The sequence below is a fragment of the Leguminivora glycinivorella genome, chromosome 9 (assembly GCF_023078275.1).
Source record: "Leguminivora glycinivorella isolate SPB_JAAS2020 chromosome 9, LegGlyc_1.1, whole genome shotgun sequence".
Classification (NCBI taxonomy): Eukaryota; Metazoa; Arthropoda; class Insecta; order Lepidoptera; family Tortricidae; genus Leguminivora; species Leguminivora glycinivorella.
The window spans coordinates 14,535,787-14,558,039 of NC_062979.1; the positions used below are offsets into that span (position 1 = coordinate 14,535,787).

The 22,253-nt window shown below is 36.6% G+C and overlaps 1 protein-coding gene across 4 annotated transcripts; it reads left to right on the forward strand.

Annotated features, from left to right (window-relative positions):
- Positions 1 to 9,867: 9,867 nt before the first annotated feature.
- On the forward strand, positions 9,868 to 22,133 carry LOC125229889. Of its 4 annotated transcripts, XR_007177457.1 has the most exons (4): positions 9,868 to 10,415; positions 16,956 to 17,090; positions 17,249 to 17,339; positions 22,035 to 22,133. XR_007177457.1 is itself a non-coding variant. In XM_048134826.1 (2 exons), the coding sequence occupies exons 1-2, from the start codon at positions 10,134 to 10,136 to the stop codon at positions 22,059 to 22,061; spliced, it is 309 nt and encodes a 102-aa protein (XP_047990783.1). In that variant the 5' UTR covers positions 9,868 to 10,133; the 3' UTR covers positions 22,062 to 22,126. The 4 variants fall into 4 exon arrangements, 1 of the variants encoding a protein (XP_047990783.1); XR_007177456.1 differs by lacking the exon at positions 17,249 to 17,339 and having other exon boundaries at positions 22,035 to 22,126; XR_007177455.1 differs by lacking the exon at positions 22,035 to 22,133 and having other exon boundaries at positions 17,249 to 17,298.
- The last annotated feature ends 120 nt before the right edge of the window (positions 22,134 to 22,253 follow it).

Below are 22,253 nucleotides of genomic sequence, written 5' to 3' on the forward strand. Positions count from 1 at the left end.
TGTGGTGTTACCATAGGTACAATATTTTGTGTTGTAGAATTAATTTGCCAGTGTAAAATACTAACGCAACAAAGAGTTTGCACATTTTTGTCAATATTTTTGTAGGTAAGTGCGTACTATATTTTGTCAAACAAGTGTGTCAGTAAACAAGAACAAAGAAAACTATATGCATCCTTTTCTTTAGGGTGCTATAAAAATACAACTGTATTTGTATATCGGCAGCAATATTGTGGGCATGGCAATCACATTGAATTTTAAGCGTAGCGAGGGATTTCGATAATAGTAGGTATTGAAATGTTAACGCCCAAGATGTAAATTATTAATTATGTGACAGACATTTAAAGGTATGCAAACTCGTTGCGTTAATATTCTGTACTGACAACAAAGTTCTCGAACAGAAAATTGTCAGTTTGCTCCCTCGTAGAAAAAAAACAAAGTCCCTTTTTGTGTGGGTGAGGTAAAAAACTAATTTCCGCCTTATACAAATCATTATTATTATCATAATACAAATCATTTATTCTTGATAAATATAAACAATACAAACACATATTTAATAGTTGTGTTTGTATGTCATTGAAATGAAAACATTGGCACAAAAAAGATAGGAATTTCAATTGCAGTTTAATGGATTTAACATGTTCAAGCTATTTTGTCAATGTGAATGAGGAGACACACTGACATGTTATCCCGCCGGGCACTGACATTTTAGGCGGCGCCTGTACGTAAGTGTAATAATGGGCATGTCATTGTCGTTCATATGTGTGAGAGAGAGAAAAATATATCTTCTTCTCACTCTCACGTATTAAATTCTTTGTCTGTGCAATGGACTTATAAGGTGGCGCCATCTGTCACAAGCTTCGAGTGTGCCTCCTCATTGAATTTCAATGCAAACCCCTTGTATACTAGTGTCTGTACAGAAAGTGAGGAGTCGTGAGTCGTGGAATGTATTAGACCCCATACATTTCACGACTCTTCACTTTCCGGTCAGACTCTATGAATGGCGGCTCTGTAGGAGAAAAAAAAATTCAATTTAAGTATTTTGTAAAATGTGTGAATGTACTTACGACTTGATCCGTAAGCGTGGTTTAGAAGCAACTTGAGATTGGGTGACGTGTATATACCTCCTATAATTTGTGGCGTTTATTTCATAATGTGTGGAGCTAGCATTATGTGACGTGTAGATGTCGGTTTCACAAAAATAACGCTTGTCAATAAAGCTTCATTGCTGCTAAAATTCGTTTAATAATAGTCTTTATCGACCATCACCAGTGTAACCTCTTTTTGATAGCCGGTAAATGACATGTTTAGTTCCGCTACTCGCCACCGCATCGTGCACAGCGTTTCCATAGACAAAAAGTCTAGCGACCAAATCCACATGTACCAAAAGCTGTCAACGGTAAAAAGGACACATGAATCATGTACCGTTTTGCTTAATGTAAAAAACTATAAGCCCTATTGTACTAAGATAAAGTTGATTTTAGATTCATATTTTTTTTTCAATTAATACGTTTTGGTTGGCTCAAAACCAACTTGCGATCCGATCTCACATGCGACCATTATCCACAGTTGATTTTGAAATGATACCACTTGACAGTTAGATAACGGTTCGAATAGGGCCCCTTATGTTGATAGAATGACGCCCAGTTGTCCGATTTCTGATTACATGAGTACGATGACTGTATAGTACAAATGACAGTAGGAATGCGGTCCCTGAATACCAGAAAAGTGCAGCAAAATAAGTGCCAATAATTCAGGAAACCCGATTCAGAGCAGATTCCTTGATATAATTTTGATACTACCATACCTTGTATAAATAAATAAATTATTTACGACCTATTAATACTTATTAGGTGCAACACTAAGCATAATGGCGAGATAACTCCCGATACCCTCGCGTAATTAACTGAAGGCCCAGGACCATCATCAATAACGTATCAAAACCAATACGAACACATAATACATTGGTCGACTATAGTCATTAGGCACTGGTCCCATCGCGAGCTAGTAAGTTATGAGCATTCTTTTATTTGCACGGGAGCGACTATCTTTTGTTCGTTTTTATAGCCGATAGCTCATAGCTTACTAGCTCGCGGTGGGACCAGTGCCTTAGGTAATGAATCTCGATAGTAAGTTACCCAACTGCTCGTCTATATACTCGCTCAATAGTTCATCATTTCTGAAAAAATAAGTAAGTATTATTAATGAATACAATTGAGATTCTTGGACTAGATTTATGAAGGCCATTAATTGTTTTATATTTTTTTCTTAAAATTAATGCAAATGTGATAAGTGGCAGAAAGAACGTAATCGAGAAAAGTTAGAATGAATTTATATTAAGTATTTTATGGAAAGTAGTCAATTAGAAATACAAATGCGCGTAATAAATGAGCGACCATTATTTTAAATTTTGTATCTCTGAAGGCTGAATTGAGTATGAATAATGCCAATAAAATCGGTCAAGTGCGAATCGACAGCATGTTGAGTAAAAAACCGGCAAAGAGCGTGTCGGGCCACGCTCAGTGTAGGGTTCCGTAGTTTTCCGTATTTTTCTCAAAAACTACTGAACCAATCAAGTTCAAAACAATTTTCCTAGAAAGTCTTTATAAAGTTCTACTTTTGTGATTTTTTTCATATTTTTTTAACATATGGTTCAAAAGTTAGAGGGGGGGGGGACGCACTTTTTTTTCCTTTAGGAGCGATTATTTCCGAAAATATTAATATTATCAAAAAACGATATGAGTAAACCCTTATTAATTTTTAAATACCTATCCAATAATATATCACATGTTGGGGTTGGAATGAAAAAAAATATCAGCCCCCACTTTACATGTAGGGGGGGTACCCTAATAAAACATATTTTTCCATTTTTTATTTTTGAACTTTGTTGACGTGATTGATATACATATTGGTACCAAATTTCAGCTTTCTAGTGCTAACGGTTACTGAGATTATCCGCGGACGGACGGACGGACAGACAGACAGACATGGCGAAACTATAAGGGTTCCTAGTTGACTACGGAACCCTAAAAAAGACTACAAGCACCGGATATTGTAAGAAATTTACAGGTTTAATGAATACCGCATACGAGGTACTACATCCAAAATATGTAGATGGACGTTGGGAATATTATCTCGCTTTGCGGTAGGCCACGACATAACCTGGCGGTCTAGCACAACTTGCGCTCTCGCCCGCGAATCCATACTTGAAGTCGCGTTTGATGTATGGACTCGCGCGCGAGAGTGCAAGTTGTGCTAAGCCGCCAGATGTTATCCAAATCGAGAGTAAAACCCAACCAACCTTCTTCCTTGTTTTCCCTGCAGAAAACCGCAGCCAGTAATGTGCGTGCGGAGTTGCTGAAGTTGCATATCTGCATGCATAGGCTATTGTGACTGCTTACCATCAGGCGGGTCGTATGTTTGTTTACCGCCGAGTTAATATGCATTACAATGCAATAGTTAAAATTAACGTTTTTTTAATAAATACGTCGGTGGTACTTTACAAACACTGACTTAAAATCAAAATACTGATTCAATAACAGGCACTCATATGAGACTTGAAAGTTTTTTTATCATATTGGAGCGTGCACTAAAAGCTTGTGTCAATTAAAATCAAATTTTGTTTTGGTTGAAAAACGAAAAAAACTCGAACTTTACACCAGCAGGCCTAGCCAAAGCGACAGTCGTTGACGCTATGTCGCGATCGAATCGCTGTCGCGCAACTACAGAAGAGGGATAAAGAAACTAGCTAGCTACGAAGCTAGGGTACCCTGGCATGAAACAGTCATTCTAAAAAAATATGTCTGCGGTCTAATTACGTACATGAACATGACCCACATTTATCCATTCAAAATGCATGAAAAGAGTTACGGTAAATAGAAGTGGTCGCAGACATATTTTTATAGCGTGCTCCCAAAAAAAAACCCACCAAAATGTATCTTTGCGATGTTCCGGCTTTGAGAGCCTGGGAATCCGCTTGACAACTAATCTGTAGAATTGACATAACCAATATTGTTCTGATGAATGCTCCAATATGATTCAACTATCGTTTTTACGTCCGGTGCGAGTTCGAATAGACCTAAAAACATGTACAAATTGAATTTTAAAGTTATAACAGCTGTGTGAAATGGGGTCAAAAATGTTGATATGTTCTAAAACGGCATGTGGTACAGAGAGCTGTGAAATTGCATGGAGAAATTATGAATGAATTCATTGATAAATTTACCATGCATATTTGCAGCTCATTGTACATCCTGTAACATTATCCGGACACCCAAAACTCCACTCTGCTAGTACCTTTCAATGGCGGCAGAAAATTTTCGCCCATTTTAGTCACAGGAAAAGTTGCGGACGATGTGTCCAGACCATAAAGTTAGTAATGGCCGATAAAATTAATGCCACTTTTTTAATAACTTTTATAACAGCCTGATTTTCGTCCGCTATTTCACGGAGCAAATTGTCCGTTTTGTTATGAATTTCGTAAGCATTTTAGAGATTTACACAATGATTTATTTGAAAGGCTGGCTTGTCAGTTTTTACAAGGTTGGCAACATACTTACCTGTATACAACCCTTTCGGTGTTACAGGTATCCATGGGCGGCGGTCACTTACCATCAGGCGATCGTTTGTCTCATAAATAAGCGGATCCCAAAACAATTTAACTTTCAATAGTTGCCGGTAGAAAACAAAGTTGGAACCTACATCCAAATAAAAACTTGTAAGATTTTGCATTTTTTTTTCTACAACATGTTTTAAGGCTATCTGTCAAACAAAGTCTCAACCATTGTGTCATTGTTTATGTGAGGAGTGTCTTTTCAAAAGGGCTTATTTCCATTTTTTCTTTTTTTTAAACTATGAATGCAGTTTTTTTTAGTATAGAAAATTACGTGTTGTTTTGAGATTAAAGCTCGAAAAGTCTCGCCCTGATCTTTAAAAAAAAGAGTAACATCAAAGTTTAGAACACATTTTGAAAAATGTGTAATGATTATTTATGTGGATAAACCAATGTATGTAGTACGACAACATTGATATCAACTAACTTAATACAAAATCCAAAAATTAAATAAAACTATTTTAAAATAATAACGTTTACGCTACGAGGCCACAACAAAAGGGCTTAATTCCCAAAAGTTCGCATCAAAAGTGCTTAATTCTCAAAAACATATGGTAATTAAATATTTATTTAGGTACACATGTTACGTTTGATGTAATTATAGCATTAACGTCAACTTACAATATTACAATTTTGCAAATTAAATATTAATTTCAAAATCAATACCGTGGAATTATGTTTTTCTCGATTTCCCAAAAAAAGTTCAAAGTGGAAATAAGCCCTTTTGAAAAGACACTCCTCATGTGTAAGGATATAACGACGTCGTGTATTATGTGAGGGATGAGCTCGGCGCAGTGAATGTTTGGGACGTGCTTCGCCTAGTTATATCGTAATCCTGGGCCCATGGCGTCTCATAGCGTACCGAGTATTCGCTACCATGACGCCATCTTTAAAAAAAAATCTTTTTTCTATATTCAAACTAATCTACTTGACTTAATCACATAATCCTGAAAAAGTAACGAAATACTACTATATTAATATTATGATCAACTTTATACTAAATTAAACGCACTTCATTAAAATGTATAATTTAATTTACATTCAACATAAGCCACCGCTTTTAATAAGGTATTATGACTTCAGATTTTCACTAAAATCTCCTAAAGTGATTTTTTTCCATTGGGTCATTGATGTGTTTTTGCCTAATAATGATAACTTTTATAATTGCATTTTAAGAACCATACTAGTTTACTGTAGGTAGTCAATAATAACCATTATTTTTGTTAAGTATTCACATTTATTATCGAAGAATACCAGGTCACACTTATGCTGGCTGACCGGTACGAAAACCAACGCTACCAACTCCATAAGACCGGTCTAAGAATGTGACCAAATATTCTATGGGATTGTATTTTTCCCCGTTCGTTAGGTATACTGTGAAATACACCTCATTTTCCTGGACTTGGTATACTGATCAAAGTGAAATCCTATGACTAATTCTTATGCCTATAGTTATGAGGTCCTACATTTACTACTATAAAGTTTACTGATAACCTAATTATATGGTATCGATTTGTGCTTAGAGATTTTTACGCAATATTTGTGACCAAAAGCGTTCTCTTTATCACTTTTCACATTAATTTTACAAACCGACTCTTCAGCGAGACGGGTATCCTTACCTAAAATTCCCTCCTCTTTTATTAACTCTAGTTCCAGTCTTCTCTTAAACATCTGCAATGACAGGATCTGAAATAAATATCGACCTATCTTAGACGCTTTCTTTAGATTCTTTAGATCCGTTTAATGCACCTCACTTATCTCAGGCCTCGCCTCGCAAAGATCCCGATTCACGCAATACCATTTATCATAATTTCCTATTCTAGCTAAATATACCCGCATCTACAAAGAACATAAAAATTGAGGTAAAGTGTGACAAATTATTATGTCCGCAGCACAAAAAGCCAGGAGGGCAATTACGGCAGAGAATTTGTCAAAATTAAGGGACTTTTTCAAATAAATGGATTCATTTTTAGACACATCATAATAGGAGTCAATTTCATTGTTACTGTAAAAGGCACCAGAATAATGGAATTAATATGTTTTAATTCAATATCTGACTTCTTTGTGTCGGTGTCTGAGAATTCATAATGCTGATGGAGATGGCACCTAAAGAATCATGGCAGGTAAATCATGATGACGCTTGCCTGTTTCTAAGAATAATTTATTTGTTTCAACACCCTAAATATGGTGGCAATGTTAGGTAGTAAAAAATAAGTAGATATTGCAACAAAACTGAAATAATATTATTACCTTTCGGAGACACTGCAGAATGTTACCAAATACCTGCTCTGAAAATTGCTGACTGTATTTTGGCAAGAATTAAATACAGTCCTGAGCGTTCCAAATTATTACAGCAACTTAAAATAATGAAATTGCTTCCGCGTTTACCGCTCCGGAGAGTGAACGCAGCGCGAATCGCATGATAATAATGACTTTTCTTTTTTATTATTTACCTATAATAAAAATACCTTTAACGGTTGCCAAAAAAATATAGTGCGATAAAATGGTTTCTGAATGATTATATTGATTATTGAGATATTGGAATTCAGAATTGATATTGTCTCAAATTAATTTTCGTGCGTTATCCTCACGAGAGCTCGCTCTTTCCGCTAGACCACTAGCTATTATAATTATAACTATAATTGCTTTCGTTCATTTAAAATTTAATTTTAAGCTCTTCTTGCATTTTAATGCTATGAAATTGTTTCCAATAGGTATTACCGCTACTGAAAACACCCTTAGGCTGAAATGCCATCGTCTACCTTTGTTTTAGAAGTGTCCGATCTCCCTCTACGAACTTACACGCCAAAATCCTACACGTATTAACGCGTAAGAGCTGCCCCTGTCAACCGCTAAAATCTATTAAACCCCCAGGCCAGGAAACTTGGGAATAGAAGCGTATGCCCTTTATGATCTACCAAAGCAATATTTGCAATACTTTACCTTTGAATATATGCTCTGGGTCGACCCACTCAAAGCGCATTTTGCACAGACAGTGTGACCTGGGGCTCAATTCGGCATGGCGAATTTGACGTTTCACGTTGACTCTCAAATGATAGTGGATTGGATCACGGGTTGTCGAATACGTGCAGCTGTCATCTGGATTGGTACTAGGTTGGGACTAGAGCTCAGGCAATGTACCGGATAAAATTTTTGTAACATTTATTTTTGATGGAGTATTTTTTAAGTTTTGAGTATTTTAAAAGAACGGACTTCTATCTTTGAAATAAATAACATATGACATTTTTATCACCTCGTATCTCCATTTTCACTGTTACTTGAAGTAAAATGTTTTTTTGCTAATAGACGGTCGTCGTCGTGCCAGCTACACCAAAAAATATTTAAAAAAAATATTGCTTAAAAATATGTTAGTTGATTAATCTCTTTGACTCAAAACTTCGCGATACGTCCGAGCCTTTCTAACAAAAAGATAAAATATTCACAAATAACACCTATTTGTAGAAATCCTAAGCACGGCAAACGATTAAATTCCCTTTTTTGGGTCAAACTTGTAATACTGGCAATACTTTTGGTACACACTTTTGGTCTGCATTTTGCTAACGTGTCACGACTCTAGTATTGATTCTACTTTGATTTTACTCTTGTGTCAAAGTGACAGAATGAGATTGCAATTCGAATCATCATATCATTACAAAGATATGAATTGCGTAATTTTACACGAATTTAATCTCTCATGGCCTGACAATACGAACCAAGGCATGCGTTCTCCTGAATGGCACAGTATATAGACTTTTTGTCGATGGGTATGGCCGCCATGTTTGGTTTATGACACTTAGACGGGGATTTTGTCGTACCAAAGAGTAAATTGCAAGTTTTTTTCGGCACAACTTGGTTCCTCTACTCGTCGCAAGATGGCGTTGGCATTATTAAAATAAACAAGAATGACGTGCATTTGCGTCGGTGTAGACCCATCATGAAAACGTAGATATGATAATTTTATATTTAAAAAAAAGCTAACGTGACATAAATTTGACAAATGTCTAAAAGAAATATTGGCAGGGTGCAAAGCGGGTGGAGGGGGTAGCTAAAACGATCACAGCGCTCACTACGGCCAAAATTGACATCTTAGTCGCTGACTTGCGCTGTCAAATCCATATTGCAGTAAACATTTTCATGTCGTTTTTGAGATAAATTTAATACGGGCCCAGTAAAATTTGTTATGGCGAATTGTAATAACTTCAAGAAAAGTAGCGACTAAATTCTAGCTATTTCCAAGACCGTGGTGGAAACGAAACCACCGTTTAAGTGAATAGTTGCCGTAAGAAGAAAAGTGTCGTCCAATCTCTGAAGTTTTACTTAAAGTGCGTAATCATTTGATACAAGTATTGAATTGAATTTACGGTGAATTTATAGTGCAAATTTTATTGGAGGTAGAAAAGCCGACGTGGAAGCCAATCCCAGTTATGTTCGGAAATAATTTTATTTGTTTCCTCATCTGTGCTCCTGTTTACAAATCGAAACGGATTGATGAAAATGCGTAAATATCGAGGTTTCAATGGGAAGAAGGAGCACGAGAACAATAGAAGCAGAAGCAGTCCATCCACTGAAGGCTTATCACATTTTAAATAAAATTCCTGAGAACTTATTTCATCGCATTCATGATTGTATTTGATGTGATATCTGGTAAACCTCCAATATTTTAAGTAAATGAAACAAGTTTATGTAATGTATATTATAATTTAACGTTATTATAGCTAGTTTGTTTTTATTTTACAATAAACCCTGTACCCTGCAATGATACTTATAATACCTATAGTTAGCCTATGAAAATGACAGGATAGCAGTGAACTGATCAACTATTTCAAAAGCCAATGATTTATTTATACTTTATTGCACATAGGTACAAATGGTGTAAAAAAGTCTTCAATCTCTAGAAAATGCCCAGCTAGCACCAATTTCTTGTCTTTATTCATCGTCTTAGGTTGGAAAATGATTTCGTGAGCGATGGCACGAAACCCCGTTTTAGTCACCAGTTTGTTAATTTCTCACTGAAAACAACAATTTTAATGTTATTGGCGATAATGTTGTAACCACCGTCGTCCAAAATTGTCTAATATAGTAAAATAACACAAGATTTCATTAATTTTTTCACAATTTTTACTTACTTCTCGCTTAACAGCGGCGACAATATTGTCCATAATGGTCACCTGTCACGTGGCGTGTCGTCGCGCACGGTCCCAATAGTATCTTCTGTGTAATATCTTCTTCCGTGCACGTGTGATTTATTGTTAAGTCAATTTAAATATCACTCTAAGTAAGAACTGTTAGACAAAACACTCGTAGCATAATTGTATATTTCAATATATCACAGCCATACATTTTTATATTCTTTCAGGTGATTCAGCTTACCCACAGAGGCAAACACTACTGATGGATGCACTGACTTTTGGATGCACCTGTAGGATCTCCAGAAGCTCGTTATACCGCTTTACAAGTTCGAGCCCGCAACTGTATAGAGCGGTGTTTTGGGCGACTAAAAATCAGTTGGTAGTGTTTGTCGTCAATGGAGAAACTGCACTACAAGCCAGCAGCGGCAGCTAAGATCGTTAAAACGTGTTGTGTGCTTGACAATATAGCTAACAAAGCGAATTGTGAACTGCCTCCGCTGAACCGACACGAAGAAAAGGAGCAGCAGCAGGAGCAGAGATTAGCGGCGGAGTTTGACGCCCGTCAGCAGAATGCTGATATTTATTTGGCAATGGCTCCTGACAGGTGTTGGCTAAACAAAGAGCTGCAGCTGGGTCGCGCTGCTCGTCAAGCGCTTGTCCGGCAGTTAGCAAATTATGTAAGTAGTTATGGTAGGTCTATTTCAGTTTATAGTTAAGGTGAGCCAAAAAAGCTATATTTTAAGTTCACATCTTAACCATTAGTATAATTATCATTAATTTCATTACAGAACCCATTTTTTCCTAACTTTTGTGTCGTCATGGGAGTGTCGTAAATTAGGTTTCGGGGCTGCTGATTTCAAAATTAATGTTCAATTTGGAATCTGACATTTGACACAAATTCGTCATGGGTATTGCTATATTATATTAGTATAATCAAGAACCATTTAATACTGGACTGACATAGCCCATACAAAAAAGCGTACCCCTAAAAAAAAGCTCAATTTTTGGTTCAAAACTAGATGACATTGTTTTGCAACCCGGGAGTTGAAAAAAACATAATTTCACCTATATTTTTACTTGTTTTTAGGGTTCCGTAGTCAACTAGGAACCCTTATAGTTTCGCCATGTCTTTCTGTCCGTCCGTCCGTCCGTCCGCGGATAATCTTAGTAACCGTTAGCACTAGAAAGCTGAAATTTGGTACCAATATGTATATCAATCACGCCAGCAAAGTGCAAAAATAAAAATTGGAAAAAAATATTTTATTAGTTTGCCCCCCCTAGATGTAAAGTGGGGTTTGATATTTTTTTTCATTCCAACCCTAACGTGTGATATATTGTTGGGCAGGTATTTAAAAATGAATAAGGGTTTACTAAGATCATTTTTTGATAATGTTAATATTTTCGGAAATAATCGCTCCTAAAGGAAAAAAATGTGCGTCCCCTCTAACTTTTGAACCATAAGTTTAAAAAATATGAAAAAAATCACAAAAGTAGAACTTTATAAGGACTTTCTAGGAAAATTATTTTGAACTTGATAGGTTCAGTAGTTTTTGAGAAAAATACGGAAAACTACGGAACCCTACACTGAGCGTGGCCCGACACGCTCTTGGCCGGTTTTTCCATTTAAATCCTTCCGACATCCGATATCGGATCGGATAAAAACGGACTAAGACAATAGATACTGTATCCCATCAAAAACAAAACTTGTAAAAACACCAAGTCTTCGCAACTCAGTTTGTTCGCGCCCTTTTCATTCATTATCATTCATATCGTCCATCCCGTTCGCTCTTCCTTTTGATAGGTTCAACCTCATTTTTATTTGTCGTGTCACCCGCCTTTTTGCCGACCTTCTTAAAAACTATAAGAAAATACGTCAATCTGCTAAACTAAAAGACATTCGATGTCAATGTGAAAAAATATCCGCAACGACGAATAAAGTTATAATTATTAATTAAATAAATAACGATTCGCGAGTGTACACAAGAAAGAGTGAACCAAGTAAATATTCGAAAGGGTGGCCGCCCGCTGAACTGTCGAGAAAACAACAGCAGTAAGTTCGGCACGCATCAATTACCATAATTTTATTTTTCCGTTTTATTTTATTTTATATTACAATAGTTCGTCAGGAACTACGTAATCGCTGGTCCTTCAACACAGTTCTTCTGGCGTAAAAAAGAGTTGAGATCCCTGTAATACCAAGTCGGTTAATTTATTCAGTCCCTAATACTTAAAGGACCTTCTGCCATAAATTATTACGTAGTTTACTAATAGCTATACTTTCGTATTTTGCATTTCTCATGATGCGTCGAATAGCATTCAAATGTATAAGATGAAAACTCGACTCGACGCCGCTCGATTCCGCATATGTGGAAGCCAGGCTTTATGGAAAAAGTAGGTTTTTGTGACAACTACCAATAAGATTTTGCCAGGGAGACTAGAGATAAGGAGGAAAGTCTGTCGAAGTAGAACAGTCGCAAAAATGACCGGCTGAGCCTTTATAATTGCAGTTACAAATATCTCCGCTTGGAGCGCATGTCTCGCTCAATGATCAGCGATGTGAGATGACATTAGACGTTCTTTTCTCTAGGCTAATTTCGTCAGACTGAGCAAGTCAAGACGTAGTCCCGTGGTAGTGCGCTGGCTTCGTACGCAGATGTTCTCGGGTTCAATTCTGACAGCGATCTTTCTGTTTTTTTTTTTTTTTTTATACATTTATTTTCTTTTTGTGTATTTTATTTGTGTTTATTTATTGTTTTATTCATACAAATGTTAACTTAAGCCCTTTTACATTGTTTGCCCCATCTTAGGATTCTTCAGTAATGTTGTAAGTCTTGCAAATGAAATTTAAAAAAGTTGTAACAAAACAAAAAATATTTTTGGACATTAAAAAAATAAAATAATTCAAGAAAAATATTAGTAGAAAAAAATAATAAAGGTCTCACCAGGATTTGAACCCGGGACCCCTTGCTCCGTAGGCGGGGTCACTCACTACCGAGAAGGCAAAGAGATTGTCAAACCCTTATGCACCTGCGATTGCAGCGCCACCTATCTTTTCTTTTATATGTGCACTTCTGATACTTAAAGAGGTTGCTCCTTTATTTCTATTCTTCATGGATTTTGCACATTCAAAAATCTTTAAATAATACTCAACTCGTTTCGGTCGCACTCGTACAAATATAGGATTGGTGCGAGCGAGACGGAGATTGATTGTCAACATGATATCTATCATAATCATAAACACTATTCGAAATGGCCTCATTTAAAATATAAATTTGAAATATATTGAAAGTAATATTACTAATCATTGACGTCACGCTCAAAATGAAAGCGATAGAAAATTTGACAGTATGGTACTCTTTTGGATGACTGTCATAATTCAAAATAAGAACGATGCCGATGGCTTGCGTTGTAAACAGGGACTGAAACATGACACGGGCCCCTAGCGTCATCTATATACTTTTTACTGTATCATTTGTAATGCCGTTGAACTACCGCGTGCGTATTTTTAGGGTTCCGTAGTCAACTAGGAACCCTTATAGTTTCGCCATGTCTGTCTGTCCGTCCGTCCGTCCGTCCGTCCGTCCGTCCGTCCGTCCGTCCGTCCGTCCGTCCGTCCGTCCGCGGATAATCTCAGTAACCGTTAGCACTAGAAAGCTGAAATTTGGTACCAATATGTATATCAATCACGCCAACAAAGTGCAAAAATAAAAAATGGAAAAAAATGTTTTATTAGGGTACCCCCCCCTACATGTAAAGTGGGGGCTGATATTTTTTTTCATTCCAACCCCAACGTGTGATATATTGTTGGATAGGTATTAAAAAATGAATAAGGGTTTACTAAGATCGCTTTTTGATAATATTAATATTTTCGTAAATAATCGCTCCTAAAGGAAAAACATGTGCGTCCCCCCCCCTCTAACTTTTGAACCATATGTTTAAAAAATATGAAAAAAATGACAAAAGTAGAACTTTATAAATACTTTCTAGGAAAATTGTTTTGAACTTGATAGGTTCAGTAGATTTTGAGAAAAATACAGAAAACTACGGAACCCTGACTTGCCCACTGAGCGTGGCCCGACACGCTCTTGGCCGGTTTTTTTAACACGTTCACTGCGAAACAGGTCATTCTGATCCTGTTCTGGACTTCCCCTGGTGCGGCGACAGAAATGCGCAACTTTACCCTGGTGCGAAGCCCATATCATTGTTATATTTTATTATTTTTATATAGTCAAGTATACGTTTATATTTATCATTTTACACTCTATTTGACAGCATATAAATTAATAAACAGGTCACATATGTCCTGTTCGCACCAGTCTTAGACTTTTGTTATTCAGTGCGGAACAGGGCCTTTAATGACCTGTTACGCACGACCTTGTATAGCACTGGAGCAAAGTGCAAAATGCATTAGTGTTGTTACCATATTATCAATCCACACGTTATTTTGTGGTGAAAAAATGTGTTTCGATTGTTTTAAATGAAATTCGTTAAATACAATATAACGCTTTTATACGCAAAACGCTTACAATTTTGCTAAATATTATTACGTAAAAATATATTGTAAAAAGTTCAAATTGCTTGATGCAAAATATTTACTAAAATTTCTAAAAATCGTTTTTTAAATAATGTTAAGAGCAACGTTAAAAGTTTTGGTTGTATATAAAAATCTGGTTACATTAAAGGTAAAGAAAGTAAGAATTGGATCGATATATTAGTTCGTTTATTTTCCTCATCACTACTAAATCATCGACATTTTTACCTGTGCCCGTTCTGGCTGTGCGGCACAAGTCAATTTTGACCTGTTAATTAATTCGTCTATAAAATCTAAACGAACAGTCATCAACTTCGGCGAAGACAGTATTGTGTAGATTAGTTATTAGACTAAATATTGTTTCAATAAAATTTAATAAATGTGTATCTGGTAAAGGTATTTTAGGTAAAATATGAAACCCTCCTTACAAGCTGTAATTGACTTGTACCGCACAGAGAGAAAGCTCAATACAGGACTCTCATGGGTTGTAACGCACTGAGAGCGAGTTCACAAAATCCGGCTCCGCAGTGAACGTGTTAAATAACGACATTTTTATTCAAATGACACTCTTAGTGACATCTAGCGACATAGATTGACGGCTGCCAGCTGGGGTACGGTATTTAGTATGGACTCTGCTGGTCCTGTATTAAATGGTTCTTGGTATAATATAAAATACCCCATAATGGACGGTGATACCATTATGGACAAATCCTTAAAAATAATAATTTGAAATTAGTTCCTAAAAATTGACGGCATTGTACCATAAACAAGAGTAATAGAGCTGCTTAATTTTGACGTTTCATTTAATTCGGTTATTTCTGAAGGATTTGGCGGCTAGATAAAAGTCATCAGTTTACTGAAAAAAAATATTAGTAAAAATTCTCATTAAATAAGGTTGCTAAGAGAGTAGAGTTCGTGCATAAATTAATAAAAAAAATAATACTCGGTGTAAACTTGAATGAGTTTTACTTACTGTATTAACCATGAGATAAGGTATAAAACATACTAGTTTGTTACTCCAAAGATATAAAGAAATTGTGTTATTTTGCGAGTGTCCATAACTGGACCCGGAAAACTGCGTACCTCCGTTCCGTGGACAAGGAACAATTTACAAAAACCAAAATTTACAAGAAACAATCCTATGTTAAAATAACCCAAACTAATTTTATTTGGGGTATATAAAATTGTCTCATTGAGTATTAGTTTGCTTTAAATGTAAATTTTTAAACTTATTTCACCGTTCATAATGGGGGATCCATTACTGGAGAACTGCCGTCCATGATTGGAGAAAAAGCACCTTGCTTTAATTTGTTAATTATGAAGAAACCAATAGGAGTATCTATTCTGCAATGCGCTGGAAATGTAAAAGAAAGATAAGACATTCAAGTTTTAACACGTTTAGCGGTAGAATTTTTACATGTTTCAGTGAAATATCGAAAATAGGCAAAATTTCATCTTAAACTGTCCATGATTGGGCCCGTTACCTTATAGTCGTTGGATAAGTTCGGTTCGGTACAAAACTTTTTTCTCTACACTTAAATAGGTTTGTAAAAAAGTTTTCGAATAAAAGTGACGTTATTCTAAAACAAATTTAAAAAAACCGGTCAAGTGCGAGTCGGAATCGCCCACCGAGGGTTCCGTACAAACTTTCAAACTCCCCAGTTAAAATAATCTCACGTTTTCACATACCTCTAACGACTTGACTAGAAGACAAAAGTATAGGTACTAATGAGCATTATTGTGTATAGCGCCATCACTCGGTGAATTCGCTAACTAATTTGCGCGACCATATTAGTATGTTGGTTTTTCAGGGATTATTCTTTATAATGTTAACCGATTTAAACAATTTTTACTTTATTGGAAAGAATTTGATTTACGTAACATCTCGTATTAATTTGAAGTACTATATACATCCGCAAAGGTGGGTAAATTAAAAGTAAAAATCTGAAAAGTTTTTTGTGAATTAAAAAAAAGGTTTTCAAGATACAAACACGATTATATTTTTCCTGTAATATTTAGCATAAAACAAATGTTTCCTAAAATTTTCATAATTTTTCGTTGGTAAACTTCGGAGATAAGGGGGGGGAACGGTATTTTTTTTTACATTTTCCTTCAAAATTCTTTTTTTTTCCACAACAAAAATTTTTTAAAAAATAGTTTATTTACGTTCAATTTGAGCTCTTTCTAACGATACCCCACTTGACCTAGTAACTTGAAATTTACAGTTTGCCCCCCTTTCATTTTGGCCATGTTCTACAATTAAAATTAATAAATTAAAAAAAATTATATGTTCTATTTGTAGAGGTTCACAATGTTCACAACTATTCCAAATTTCAAGTTGATAGCATTAGTAGTTCTCGAGATATTTAGGAATGTGACAGACGGACAGACAGACGGACAGAGTCGCACCATAAGGGTTCCTGTTGTACCTTTTTGGTACGGAACCCTAAAAATGATATTGCGCTACCTCTTTCTTAATTTGCCCCTTCTATTCGGGCCCCGTAACGCCTAGGGTTCTGTTGCCTACGTATTGACTTATTGAGGTGGCGTTCTTTTGTGACATGTCGAAACCTGCGCTGTTCTGATGTTGGAATCCATGAAGAGTTGAGGGATTTTTTAGCAACTCAAGCATTTTCTCTTGTAAATTAACACTAATTAACTTGTAAATTTATTTTTTATGTTACAGTGATTCTTCATCGGACCAAGGCCGATTTGTCCAGGACCAATTTTCGGATCTCCTGGGCTTCCTGGAACAAGGACTAGTGATTGTTTCGAGGAGCTGTCATGGTGTTGGCTCTTGATATTTTATCGTGAAACGCAGGTATCCTTTCAATTGCTAGTTTTTCAATTCCACATTCGACGTTCAAATACAACTTTGCCCCCTTGTATAACAAATAACTATTACTGCCAAGTGCCAAGCCCTTTGCACACGCCAATGGTTGGAAACTTCTGATTTATTCGTGATCATTATTATTGCAGATTTAATGATGAAGGCGCGTCGGAACCCAAATGTCAAGAATCGCCGACGTTCACAGAAGCAGCTACAATGAGCGGAGAATCTGAGAGCCAGGTAATAAGTTTAACAAAATTGAAAATATCTGTGTATCTACAATGCCAACAATAGAGGAAAAACGACTTAACCCTTTAATGCACAGCGATGTATATATGCATCATCTATTTTTGACTGTAATGACAGCATGTCAAAATACAAATTTGAATTAATCTTTGTCAAGGTCATGCATTTAACTTTACCGCCGCTCCAAATCTCAAGGAAGGGGGTTCTCAATTCGTCTGTATTTTTTTTGGTTTTAGGGTTCCGTACCAAAAAGGTACAAAAGGAACCTTTATGGTCCCACTCTGTCCGTATGTCTGTCTGTCTGTCATATTTCTAAATATCTCGAGAACTAGGTAATTTTGCTATCGATTTGAAATTTGGAACAGGTATGAACATTTTTAACTTCTAATGGCAAACTGTAAATCATGTCAAGCTACTACGTCAAGTGGGGTATCGTATGAAAAAGCTCAAATTGTACATATCAAAACTATTTTTAACCGCCGCCTCAAATCTGTCAAGGAAGGAAGGTTCTAGGGATGGTCAGAGGGCGCTGCGAGTCCTTGTATAGATTACTCATATGAGAGATAATTTCGACCTCAGCATCTGTGACCTGGGTGGCCGAGCGGAAATAGGGTGAGCGTCAGAATGGCGGGTGTATGTCAAGCAATCCTGGTGTGGTATACGTCAGGAGTTAGTGCTAGCAATGTGCCAAATGTGCGCCAAAATTCGAGCAATGTGCTCTTTGAACTTCAGAGATATTTAAGAAATTAATGACACCCGCCATTCTGACGTCAGGTTGGCGGGTGCACTTCCAGTTCTAGCTAATGGCTGCCTACTCAAGGGTGAAAGTACTGCCTAAGGTTAGTGCTCGCAATGTGCTTCCACATGTATAAAACACAAACTAATTCAGAGAGCCGTTGAAGAGTAATATGGGATTGAATAAATATATCTATAAGTATCACTTTTTTGTGAAAAGCGCCTGCATGTTAATGCTGCATTGCAGGCAATGAACATTGCTATTTTATTTCAGCAGGCGTTATAGATATATTTATTCGATCCCATATTACTCTTCAACGGCTCTCTGAATTAGTGTGTGTTTTATACATGTGCAAGAACATTGCGAGCACTAGCCTTAGGCAGTACTTTCACCCTTGAGTAAGCAGCCATTAGCTAGAACTGGAAGTGCACCCGCCAACCTGACGTCAGAATGGCGGGTGTCATTAATTTCTTAAATATCTCTGGAGTTCAAAGAGCACATTGCTCGAATTTTGGCGCACATTTGGCACATTGCTGGCACTAACTCCTGACGTATACCACACCAGGATTGCTTGATGTACACCCGCCATTCTGACGCTCACGAAATAGGCATCTGCCGCGATTGCAGGGTACGTTGGTTCGATTCCAGCCTCAGGCACTGGAGGCCTTGGTCACTTTTTCTTTCATATGTGTAATTTATTTCGGTTTTAAAAACTAATCAGATTTAAAATTCAATTTAACCACCCTTGCGGATTTTATCGAACAGATCGAACTACAAATGAATACGAGATTATAATTATGTAAAAAAAATCTCTTCTAAATTAAGATTAAACTATGCAAATGAGTTAACATTAAGAAATAATTATCCCTGAAAAACTAACATACTAAACAGGTCGCGCAAATTAGTTAGCGAATTCACCGATACCTATAGGTAATTATAGTCAAATCTTTAAAGTTATAGGTACATATATGAGATACATGAGATTATTTTAACTTTTGTAAGTTTGTACGGATACTACTCAGTGGGCCAGTCCGACTCGCACTTGACCGGTTTCTTTATGTTGTCGATTTCTCCGTTGTTACAGGACCGATTTCATTTTTTTTTTGATTGAATGTATATAAGTTATGTATACAGATTTGAGATTAGTCCTATTTTTATCAAAACCCAGTTCTGATGATGGGATCCTGGAGAAATCAAGGCAACTCCTCGAATCTTGAAGGCATACATGTGGTGATTTTTGTGTTTTTATAAGAACAGCATGCATATACGTACGGAACAGTGACATTTGGTGCAGTGGAACTGCTGATGATGGTCAGAACGGAACTCCTCAAGTCTGAAAGGCACACTCATAGTGACTTTGGTATTTTTATAAGAACAGCATGCATTTATGTTCAGAACAGTGGAACTCAGTGCAATGGAACTGATGATGATGGAAATGGATCAGAATGGAACTCCTCAAATCTGCACGGCACACTTACAATGAATTTGGTATTTATATGAGAATAGCTTTAATTTAAGTACATTCATAACAGTGACATTTGGTGCAGTGGAACTGCTGATGATGGTCATAAAGGAACTCCTCAAATCTGGACGACACACTTATAGTGACTTAATTTAGTATTATTATAAGAACAGTATGCATTTACGTTCAGAACAGTGGTCGCGTTAGAGCTCGCGGGTTCGAACCCCGGATCGCACTAATGAGGTTTTTGGAATTTATGTGCGAAATGTCATTTGATATTTGCCAGTAGCTTTTCGCTGAAGGACAGCATCGTGAGGAAACCGGGTAATCCTAATAAAGCCCTAATTACCCATCGGGTTGGAAGGTCAGATGGAAGTCGCTTTCGTTAAACTAGTGCCTACGCCAAATCTTGGGATTGATTGTCAAAGCAGACCCCAGGCTCCCAAAGACCATAACTTTAATTTATTCAGGTATACATATATTGGTTTTTGTGTTATTATAAGAACAGCATGCGTTTACGTACGGTCGACTACAAAGAGATGTATACACTTTTTCAGCTTCTTGCATCGTAATAAGGTGAGAAATGGATACATCTCTTTGTAGTCGATCGTACCGAACAGTGACATTTAGTGCAGTGGAACTGCTGATGATGATCAGAACGGAACTACTCAAATTTGAACGAGACACTTATTATGACTTTGGTTTTAGGATTCCGTACCTCAAAAAGGAAAAACGGAACCCTCATAGGATCACTCGTGCGCCTGTCTGTCCGTCTGTCACAGCCTATTTTCTCCAAAATTACTTGAGTTTGGGGTTGGTGCAGTGGAACTGCTTATGATGATCAGAACGAAACTTCTCAAAGACGACACAAAAGGATCTTTGTTTGCTAAGCATATTGAGTTTTTAACTCAAATTTTGTCAAACTCGATTTCTTATAGGTAGTCGGATATTGGATTCATGACGAATTGAGGGAACTCCTTAAACCTTAACGGTAGGTATACGTTATTGATGTATTCATTTGTATTTCCATCAAATAACCAGACATTGAAAGCAGTTTTAAAAAATACACATTTCTACACAACATGGAACTTGACTGTACTTAAAATAAATTATTTAATACCATGCACGAAATAAAGCATCAGATAAATATAAGGAAAACATGGATAGAAGTTATTTTTAAATACAAATTCTATTTAATTCGTCAGGTAGAAATATATAAAGTAAATGAGTTGAACGTGACGTCACTCAATTCGATTTCATATTAGCAAAACGTTAAAATTCGTTTTGACAGTTCTTAAAGGGAAGCTGATTTGACTAGGAGGCAAGTAGCCTATTCAACATTCGTAAGTACCTTTCACCAGAACTCCAAAAGCGGCGGTTTTTTAGGGTTCCGTACCAAAAAGGTACAAAAGGAACCTTTATGGTGCCGTTCCGTCCGTCTTGTGTGTCCGTCCGTCTGTCACATAACTTAATATCTCGAGAACTACTTATATTACGGCTTTTTAACCGGAGCTACAGTCCGGTCTGGGAGAAAGCGAAAGCGCAACTTGGCATGTATTAAGTGCAAAATAGCAATAGAGTGCGATGAAAAAACATTTTTCACCACACCAACTGTTAAAGGCTTACTTTGCTATTCGAAAACAGATAGCAAAATTGCATTTTATCCACAAGAGTGCAAAGTAATTTCATACAAATTTTAACTTGATGTCTTAAGCAGGCTGGTAGAATTTACCTACAAATGATGATTTTGAATCATAAATAATGAATAAATTAATGGATTTGATTTTATTTGATGTTTTATAGTTAGTATTTTGTTCGTGTTGGTGTGGTGAAAAATTTTGTGTTTCACTCGGTGGCAAAGTTTGTTTAACCTTCGTGCCTTGAAACCCTCGCAACGCTCAAGATTCCATTTTTTGAACCACTCGCTACGCTCGCGGTTCAATATTGGAATCTTTCGCTTGCTCGGGTATCAATATTGGCACGTGCGGTTAAACAACAACTTTGCCCCCTTGTAAAACAAATAACTATTCCCCCTCACTAGCTCGGAAACACGTGTTTTGTCCTTTAATACCAGCGGGTAAAAACGCATTTTATCCACTAGTGGGTAAAGTAATTTGACCTTGAATAAAGTCAAATTAACTGCTTTAAAATTGATAAATGTAGGTGAATCTAGTAATAAAGATGATTTACCACCTGTGGAACTACTGGAAGCAGTGATAAACGCATTTTTTGCGTTGTAGTTTCCTCGCTATAGTGAGGGGAAAAGTTTTGTGTTACACTCGGGTGCAAATGTATTTTACTTCTCGTGTTTTAAAACACGCAAGTTTAGAGTTCTATTCTCGAACCACTCACTTCGCTCGTGGTTCAACTATAGAATCCTTTCACTTGCTCATTTTTCAATTCCACACTCGGCGTTAAAATACAACTTTGCCCCCTAGCATAACAAATAACTGTTAATTAATGTTCATTGACTATATCACCATTATTACAGGAATGCGGAGCACCTTGCTACTACTAAAATGGAGAACCCGGACCTGTTAGCGACATGGAACTGACCAGGACCGTCGTGGGCTCCTCATGTGCCACCCCGGATACCTTTTCTGATTGTGGTGTTTACAGTACAGTAGTGTACATATTCATGAAAAAAAAATTGTAGGTACTTTTTTTACATTTTTAAAAAACGCACTCTGCATGGTTTTGGAGTTTCGAC

Excerpts from the sequence above, each read along its gene's own strand:
- LOC125229889 (XM_048134826.1), top strand. The coding sequence starts at position 10,134 with ATGGAGAAACTGCACTACAAGCCAGCAGCGGCAGCTAAGATCGTTAAA. Across the intron at positions 10,416-22,034 it reads TCCGGCAGTTAGCAAATTAT|GAATGCGGAGCACCTTGCTA; the intron begins GTAAGTAGTTAT and ends CCATTATTACAG.